The sequence below is a fragment of the Lactuca serriola genome, chromosome 5, assembly GCF_051521515.1.
Source record: "Lactuca serriola cultivar US96UC23 chromosome 5, Lser_US96UC23_V15, whole genome shotgun sequence".
In the NCBI taxonomy this organism is placed as follows: domain Eukaryota; kingdom Viridiplantae; phylum Streptophyta; class Magnoliopsida; order Asterales; family Asteraceae; genus Lactuca; species Lactuca serriola.
Window position 1 is genome coordinate 145,298,592 of NC_136412.1, and position 9,927 is coordinate 145,308,518.

Below are 9,927 nucleotides of genomic sequence, written 5' to 3' on the forward strand. Positions count from 1 at the left end.
AATCTCATTAATTTTAATAATACAAATTTTTTTGTCATTTTTCTTCTATTTCAAACTTTTTAAATTGTTAAAATTTTATATATATATATATATATATATATATATATATATATATATATATATATATATAATTTAAATAAACCCATGTAATACATTAGTTTCACACCTAGTATATATATATATATATATATATATATATATATATATATATATATATATATATAGACACACACACACACAAGGTATGTTAAATTTTAATTACGATAAATGTCTTCAGTAAAAGTTTAAGTTCTTTTAGTTATAACTAATAAGTCATCATCAATTGTTAAAATTTTAATTATCAGTTGTTATAGAGTAAAGTAAGGGGCTGTTTATTTCAGCTTCTAAATGGGTCCAATAGGGGACCGGGTCCAAAAAAACGAATTCAGCATGTTTGATAAGGTACCAACACTCAAGGACTCGGTCCATTGTGTGGACTCGGTCCAAACTTTCAAGCTGATTCGATCCTCTCTTTTCAATCATTGGACCGGGACAACAAATAAGCAATAGGCTGGATTTCCAATTTTGCCCTACCATTTTATGAGCGCCTCCACAGGAAATAAAGCTATCGACGATTCCACAGAGAAAAAAAAGCAATTGGCGATTCCACAGAGAAAGAAAACAATTGGTGACATGCTTTAGCTGTTCGAGTTTGTTGCTCCTTTTTGTTGGTCAATTTTTGCTGAGATATTAGAGCATGTTGCTCCTATTTGCTGTATGGTATTTGGTGGGAGTTGATGTTGATTTGTCAATTTGTTGCTGTGAAAAATCGTTTGATATAGAGTTGAAATATGTCATATTTTTGGATTTATTGTTAGATTGTTCTTGATATTTCAGAATTTCTTTTATTTTATCAACCTGGTCTCACAAAAAACACATAATTAAATGATAAATTTAAGATTCAAAACACAACCACAGAGTAAAATTTACAATTCACAATTGCAAAAATGTCATGTCGTTTTATAAAGTAGTTGTAGTATGAAAGAAAATGTAAGGGTGTAAATTTAAACCTTGCAAGAAAGAGAGCATAAATGGAATGGTTTTTGAAGTATTCACGTGAAACATGAATTTATAGGACCTTTACAAGATCTAGTTTGTGCCCTTTGATTCAAGAATATCATTTTTGTGCATTTACAATAATACCCTCTAGTTTTAGAATATCACTTTTCTGCATTTACAATAATAAAATATCTATCAAAAAGTATATTTACATTTTTTATAATAAAACTCATTTAATATGTGTATGTGTAATTGTGTATTGGAGGGAGGTTTATGATTTTGTTTAGTGATTAACTTTGTTAAATTGTAAATACCCCATAAATTATTATAAAAAATGTTGTTTGAGGCTAATATAGTCAATTTGTAAAGTCAGTCATATGCAAAATCAAAAGACATGTTTCAGTCAGAAGTTTAACCGGTCAGAATTTCTAACTCAGTTTCTAACCCAATCTGCTCTAACCAGTTAACAACTATCAAACGACCCCTAAGTGTTGCACAAAAGTAATTATAATAAAACTCTTATTTTATTTTTTATTTTTAGAATACGTAACTAGTATCAATAAAAGAAAGTCAAATACCTAAACTAACATATTAGTTGTCGACATGCTTCTTATCAATTATTTCTCGAGTCTATATTTAAATCTACGATCCATATAATATAAGGGTTTATAATTTAGATTATAAATTATAGAAATCTCTATATTAATAAAAAAAAAAAAAGTAGTACTTATCAATATATTAGGCTTCTTGATTAATGTCAATCTATAAATTTTTTATTTCAAATTTCTAACTTTAATTACATTAAATTAATAAGATTAGAAACAAAAAAATAAAATAAAGTTAATAAAGATTATAAGGTGATAAAATTTGACATATTTATTTGAATCAACAATTAAAATTTTATAGAATTAAAATTATCTCTTAATTAATAATTAATTTAATTTAATTAATTAATATTTTTGAATTTTACTATTAAAGTTTAGTTAATTTTGTAACCGTGATTTCCATATGTTATAAACTAGTAGAATAATATACGGGTTTATAATCTAGTCTTCATCTACTCTAATAAATGAATTTTTTTTACAATATGTCACATTCTCATTTAATTTGCCAAATGTTATTTTATAGTTATTTTGAATTAATTTTTTTTTTCACATATCTAGTTTTTTTCTATTTTATTAAATTGCATTAAATGTAATAATTGCAATAAATGTAGTAATAAATAGATATCAATTTCATTAATGAACTTACCTTTTAATTTTAAAATTTTTCAAATTAAAGCTCATTAGTTTCTTTTATTTATTTATTTAAATTATTTGTTTAAAGTTAAAAGATAAAAAAAATATTTCAATTATAATAATTCATTTTTTTATTTTCTTATAAATTCAAAGTCTCAAGTATTTTGATATTTATATTTAACTTTTTTTTTTTGTTTTTTTAAAGCTAGCCCATGTAATACATAAGTTTCACAACTAGTATATTACTAAGAGATTAGTTATTAGTGCCATTTGTAATTTTCTCATAATTTATGTTTTTTTTTCTTTTCCTAAATACTCTATAAAAATGACATTTGACATTTTCTCATTATTTTTTTAAAGTATTTACTTGATTTCTGATTTTTAAAAGAAATTTAACTTGGTATTGAATAAGATTTGGTTATAATTGATAATAATTTATTGTATTTCTATACTGAAAAATCTTACAAAATCATGTTTAATTAATAATTTATTAAAATTAAAGAATTTAGTAATAATTATGAGTTTCCTATAAAAAATTAAGTACTTTTGTAACCATGGTTTCATGGGCTATATAACCTACTAGTAGTATATATATGAGTAAATTATAGAAATATTCTTCTATGACATATTGTTGGTAATTGATGCAATGTTAAACGGGTCATTTTAAAAAACTTAATAGGTCAAAAATTAGATTTAACAACTTGAGGGCCAACCTTGCAATGTTTAAACACAACAAGGACCAAAGGCATATCATTTCTAATAGTTATGTTTACCTTTTGCAAACCCATAGATTAAGGCTTTACAGGTATCGGCAAGAAAAAAAAACGTCGTTAAAAGGCCACATAAGCATAAGCCCCATTGTGCGATGTTACAACATATTTTTTTCAGGGGTGGTGTTCAAAGCTCACAACGCCCGTTGTGAGGCAACTTAAAAAAGAAAAACAAATAAAGGGTTATATGAATTGGAAAAGAAACCCCCGTTGCATCTCGTTGTCATCACACGGAGCACCACATAACGGTGAGGGGACTGTGTTCTCTCATGTTCACGATGTTAAGATGTAGACATGCGGCAATAACGAGCCATAACCTACCCACAACCCAATGGTCTAGTAGTTAAATTTCTAAATTTTTTCTCTAACTAAACACTTTTCCAAGGGAGTTGTTAAATCTGTAATTCTATAGTTAGTTTACGAGTTTTGTGACGTTTTCTAGATGACTAGTATCACCCCGTTTCTAAATAATAGAAGCTATATGTTGATGTAACAATTCGACGGATCTGAATCCACAAAATAAAATAATCAATAAAAAAAAAAAAGTCAAACTCCTGAATTAACATATTAATTTTTCAACATGCTTCATCTCAATTATTGGTCCAAACGAATAAATAATAAAATAATAATAAATCATATTCCAAATGTACTTAAAAAAAAAAAAGTAAAACTTTCACATGCCCTGGCTAATGGCTGTCTAACACCACTCCTTATCAATGGTTATTTTAATAGCACTCCATTCCAAAAGTTTGAACATCTTAGAATCCGTTTCATCCCAACATATAATGGAGGCCTTCCTTAAGGATTTTCAGTATCTTGAAATCGGACTTGAAGAGATAAAGTCGGCTACCAACACCTTTGATAAAAGCAAACTTATCGGAGAAGGTGGATTCGGGAAAGTATACGAAGGAGTAGTCACTCACTCCAAAGGGCAAAGCAAGGTTGCTTTCAAGCGTTTGGATAGTACTTGTGGCCAAGGAGACCCCGAGTTCTTGAAAGAGATCCTAATGCTTTCTCGATACACACATGAAAATCTCATCTCTCTCTTGGGATTTTGTAACCAGGATGGAGAGAGGATCCTTGTGTACGAGTATGCATGTCATGGAAGTCTTGATCGCCATGTAGGAAGCGTTGCTCTCACATGGAGACAACGTCTCATGATATGCGTTAACGCTGCAACCGGACTTTGCTACCTTCATGATCCCAAGGAGACACACGAAAGAGTTATCCACCGTGATATAAAAAGCTCAAACATTCTACTCGATGAGAGTTGGAATGCCAAAGTTTCTGACATGGGACTTGCGAAAATAGGACCCGCTAATCAAAAGCAGACCTTTCTTGTCTCCAATGTTGCTGGTACCTTGGCATATGTAGATCCGATATATATGGAGACGAGCATCTTAACAAAAGAGTCGGATGTTTACTCTTTTGGGGTGGTGTTGCTAGAAGTGTTGTGTGGGACGCTATGCTTTGAATATAGCAATAGTGGTACTCGTAAGGGTTTAGTTAGAACCTGGAAAAAGAGCTACAAATTAAAAGACTTTGAAAAGATTATCTTTAAAGACATGAAACAACAGATGGATCCGAGGTCATTGGAAACATATTCATCTATTGCCTATCAATGTTTGAAGAAATCTCGTGAAAAACGGCCAGAGATGTATCGGGTTGTGGAAGAACTTAATATTGCGCTTCGGTTTCAAGAGAATTTTGAAGAGGTTGAACCAGAAATGAACTATGAAGAGGTGCGTAAGTCAGCAAGGTTTAAGAAAACAAAAGAGATGTGTAAGACCGCAGTCCCTTCTCTGGCAAACAGATCCGACGAGGAACTAAAGATCCTTCTTGCCGAAGGAATTTTTCTTAACCATGGCAAAACGGTAATTATATATACTGCTACTTTAGACGTACGTTTTTATTTATTTTATGAATGGTAAATTATGATTTATTGGAATGTTTTGAAAAACCAAGTAAATCTCTACTCTCTTAAATCTAACTTAATCGACCTAACTTCAACTGTTTTAATTTTAATGGACAGTGGTTTTGTTTAAATAAGAATGGAGAACATTGTGAAATGATATCCGCACAAGAGTGTTTCTATCCTATTATCCTTAAACCTCCAGTTACTGGATTTTATGCCAAGGAAAAAACAAGGTAAGTTAGTCCTCATCTTTTTATTATTGGGTATATATATATATATATATATATATATATATATATATATATATATATATATATATATATATATATATATATATATATATATATATATATATATATATATATATATATATATATAGAGAGAGAGAGAGAGAGAGAGAGAGAGAGAGAGGTTATTTTGAGAAGCAAAAAAATTATGAGAACTTAAAAACTAAACACTGTTAACATGGACATCACTTTCAACACCAAAATCACAAATAGGCCATGTGTCCGTTCAATTAAAAAATATTGACGATTTTTTTTGAAAATATTTATATCTAAGCACCGTTGGTGCGTGCATTCATATATGCGTCTGCACAGTAGCAGAGCTTCAATCTTTCATTCGGAGGGCCGAAAATATAATTTGTATAAAAATTGGTAAACAGGGGGGCCATAGTCAAATTTTTATATTTTTGGACCTAATATATATAAAATTAAAGTGTGGGGAGTATTTATGCCAAAAAAATCAGAGGGAGCCATAGCCCCCCCCCCCCCCCCCCCCAGCCATATATAAGCTCCGCCCTTGCGTCGCTAATGCTTGTATGCATATCTGTGTCCCTAGTCCATATGACTGCTGATTCATATATATGCATTGATGTATATTTGCATCTGTAGTCCATATGATTGCTGACACGTAGTTTTTAACTGCTAATGCTTTGGTTGGGAACTTCTAATGTTTTTTTAATTCGCAAAATAATTTTGTCATATATATATATATATATATATATATATATATATATATATATATATATATATTGATGTTTGCATCTTTGTGCAGATTTGAAAAGTACATGAATACAAAGATTTGTTCTGATTTCAAAATACGTGTCAGAACACAGTATTTGTCACCACAGGTGACATATGCAATAAACCTTGTGTTCTGTTTGTACGATTCTGATTCTACCAATTCACGTCTCAGTTATATTCTGGCTGGGGAAACAGAACCTTCAAGTTTGTACTTAGCAGATACGAGAAGAGATGGATGGTTGACAGCTGAATTGTATCAGTTTACTAGCGACAATAGAAATGTTGATCTTGAAATTACGTTTAAATGTTGGAATGAGTTGTTAGTAGAAGGCATTGAGTTTCAGCCGGTGGAGATAGTAAGCCAACAAATTCTGGAGCATCAAGTATTAGAGGATAAGAGGGAGGTAGATATGCAGGAGGACATGTCTCATTTAGATGCATATTGGAAAGAAAAATTACCAAGTGATTATGAAAACATAATTAAGTGGTCTAAAGATAAGTTACATTGGAAAACAAAGAAGGAACTATATTCTATTCTTTACAAAGGTTTCCCTATCCAGATCGAAGGGGAAGAGGTAGATTTGTTATTCCGGATTCACTCCTATCATTTGTGAGACGTTAATGTTTTTTAGTATATAGTTGTTGTGATCGTAGTAGATCCAGAGCCACTGATCATGGTTGTAGGGTTCAAAGTTGAAAACTCTAGAATACCCAAACAAATACTTACATAGATATTGTTAATTTCTACAGTGGTTTTCACTTGACAAAGACGGGAAGCAATGTCTTATGATACCAGCAACAGTGGCTTTGAAAAGAAAAAAGTGGAGTTGGCGCTCTTTACCCGAATCAAGGTTCTTTCCAATTATGTTGTAACAAAGTCTATGTTTTGCATACATGAGTAATTAAAAGGATAAAAATATATAGCTCATATATATTGTTAACATGCAAACTAGGGTCTTGAAGTGAGTTAGGATTCGACTAATTTAAAAATTATAGGTTGGTTTGCAGCTAGGATATTCTAGTCAATCTACAATCTAGATTTTTTTAGGACATCCAGAATACATTGAACTCCATAGAGTTCAATGGATTGCTACATCATCATTCTACAATCTATACAACTCTATTATATTTTTCTCTACAATGTATTGAACTCTACAAAGTTCAACAAAAGGTTATAAAATGTAATTTATAATAAATATTTAAGAATTAAAAGTTTTTTTTTCCATTGAAGAGTTCAATAGCCATTGAACTCCAAATCCGTTGAATGCCAAGGTAACATCGTAGAGTTTCATGCATTGATTGACACCTAGAATTGTCACCTTATTCAACTTTCTCATTGAACTCACCATATCTTAGCATTTCTATTAAACACTATGTCTTTTTGCAGATTTGAAGAAGTTGCTTTTGATCCTACTTGGAGCTTTACTATACGCTGCACTACGTCCAATATGCTATTAGCTCAGACATGTTATGGAGCTTACCTTGTTTACAAATTACAAGAAAACCATTCTGGATTTGAGCGTCCTTTGATGGTGTCGATGACTAGTCATTTCTTTGATACATTAATGATCTCACGATATATTTATTTGATTAGTCCTCAAACCCCAGTTATCAAACGAAAGGCTTATGAAAATACCCACAACCCATTGAATAGACCCAAAATAAAAGGCCTACCACAACAAAGGAAAGATGGTTGGATAGAGGTACAAATAGATGAACAACTTACACAAACTCCCTCGAGTTTTGTAAGACTTGCAGTCAACATTCCCCTTAACCAGTCGCTTAAAGGGCTTATTGTGCAAGGTATTGAGTTCAGACCATGTAATTAGACACGATATTGTAAAAGGCTCTCTTATTTAATTATGACTAGTTGCGGATAAAAATATTTGTTTATTATAATTTACTTTCTAATTCTTTCTTCTTAATTTCTTCATAATACGTGTCATAAATTTACCTTTAACCAACAAGGAAAGAGTTTGGTAAACCTAATCCCACTTAATTAGCCCCATTTTTTTATTCACTAATGTGATTCATATTATTAACTTTAAGAAGAAACCACACTATATGATCTAAATTGTGAATCGTTCCCAACATGCTATCAACTCGCTACTTTTAAGGAATTATTACACTCAGAAATAATCACTCAATAATCGGTGTATTCATGAACAAAAAGAAACTCAAATGCTTTACTAGCATTTCAATAGTGTAACTCTCTTTAAAATGGTTTCCCAGTTCATAAAATATTGTCCGATCTCTTTCCCACTACTCTTTTATATTATTCTGTCATGAAAAACTGTATAATGTAAAATGGCTAAAATGCCTAAAATGCCCTTCCACTCAAAGATGACATTTATTAGTTGAAGGGATAATGACTTAGGAGGGTAATAAGGTTTCCAGTTTGTCTGTATTAGGTCACTAAGGTTTTTTTTGTGCGTATTAGACCAATATGATTGTTATTACCGTTTAGAAATAGTCTTTTTACCGGTTTTAACCGGTAAAACGACTATTTCTAAACGGTAATAACAACCATATTGGTCTAATACGCACAAAAAAAACTTTAGTGACCTATACGGACAAACTGAAAACCTTATTACCCTCCTAAGTCATTAACCATAATTATTTAGAAAACATGCTTAGTAATCAATGTGACTGAAAATAGTTGCTTCCATTTAAATTTATCTCACAACCCTTCCGGAACTTCTAAGTCCAAAAACTCATATGATTAATGATCTTCATTACATAAATATGCAACATTTTATCAATAACTTCTTTTTTGTCATTTAAATGTTTACATGAACACATTCATATGTACAAAAACAATCTCACTTTGATACCTTCCATCAATGTCTACATTTGATAACGAATGGAAATGTAAAACCAAGAGGGACTTGGAGAAGATGTCTATTATCAATTATTTTATAAAAAGCAAAACCACAACATGAACTAAGAAACTGAAGTTGCAAAATGAATAAAAATATCAGCATATAAACAATAACATACAGACAAAATACAACACATAAACGGAAGTTTATAAAGCATGAAACTTAATGATAGGAAAAGTAAAAAACTTAAAGGAGACTTTATAAAAAGAAAGATCATCGTTACTTGCCACAAATGGTTGAAGACATCAACAAGAAGATCAATCTGACCATGGAATCCACATGTTATCTAATCATGACTTCAGTAGATGAACTACCGAAACGTAAGAATTGCAATTGAACTTTATTAGCATTTGAAAATGGAATTAGGGTTCCAGAGAAGACGACGAAGGGTTTAAAATTTTTTTTGGACCATTTTCTCGATTTGTGTGTGTCATCCTTGCGCGGCCATGCTAATCTTCTCTGTATCGTTCCAATGTTATCGGATGTCTCTAAAGGGACGACTATAGATGAAGAGCTTCGTCATATAGAGGAGTAGCAGGTTATATGGGACGACGCGAGTTCTAAACGAAGTAGTTTACTGTTGATGGTCATATATTCTCAATGTCTTTAAAATTAGGGTTAATGACTTAGGAGGGTAATAAGGTTTCCAGTTTGTCCATATTAGGTCACTAATGTTTTTTTTTGTGCGTATTAGACCAATATGGTTGTTATTACCGTTTATAAATAGTCATTTTTACCGGTTAAAATCGGTAAAAGGATTATTTCTAAACGGTAATAACAACCATATTGGTCTAATACACACAAAAAAAACCTTAATGACCTAATACGGACAAACTGGAAACCTTATTACCCTCCTAAGTCATTATCCCTTAGTTGAATTCTCCTTTCAGCCCCTTCTACAATACTTGGTGGAATGGATATGTAGCACAACATATATACTAAAGCGATAGCATGTTTATTATTGTCAAATTTATACCAAAAGCATCATGCGCCACAAAAATATAAAAAAAAATAATAAATAACTTTTAGCAATGACACCTGGTGTCACAATGCTTCTAG

The 9,927-nt window shown here is 30.9% G+C and overlaps 1 protein-coding gene and 1 non-coding gene across 2 annotated transcripts; one reads left to right on the forward strand and one right to left on the reverse strand.

Moving 5' to 3' along the window:
- Positions 1–3,773: 3,773 nt before the first annotated feature.
- Positions 3,774–7,897, forward strand: LOC145053063 (uncharacterized). The gene is made up of 5 exons (XM_079001034.1): positions 3,774–4,920; positions 5,079–5,194; positions 6,018–6,561; positions 6,737–6,837; positions 7,374–7,897. The coding sequence occupies exons 1-5, from the start codon at positions 3,832–3,834 to the stop codon at positions 7,813–7,815; spliced, it is 2,292 nt and encodes a 763-aa protein (XP_078857160.1). The 5' UTR covers positions 3,774–3,831; the 3' UTR covers positions 7,816–7,897.
- Positions 7,898–9,260: 1,363 nt separating this feature from the next.
- On the reverse strand, positions 9,261–9,366 carry LOC145055821 (U6 spliceosomal RNA). The gene has a single exon (XR_013685373.1). It is a non-coding gene; the product is annotated as a U6 spliceosomal RNA (small nuclear RNA).
- Positions 9,367–9,927: the final 561 nt, after the last annotated feature.

Bases quoted from the DNA above. Each gene is read 5' to 3' on its own strand.
- LOC145053063 (XM_079001034.1), top strand. From the start codon at position 3,832: ATGGAGGCCTTCCTTAAGGATTTTCAGTATCTTGAAATCGGACTTGAA. The intron at 6,562-6,736 runs GTAGATTTGTTA...TAATTTCTACAG, and splicing joins TCCAGATCGAAGGGGAAGAG to TGGTTTTCACTTGACAAAGA. The intron at 6,838-7,373 runs GTTCTTTCCAAT...GTCTTTTTGCAG, and splicing joins CGCTCTTTACCCGAATCAAG to ATTTGAAGAAGTTGCTTTTG.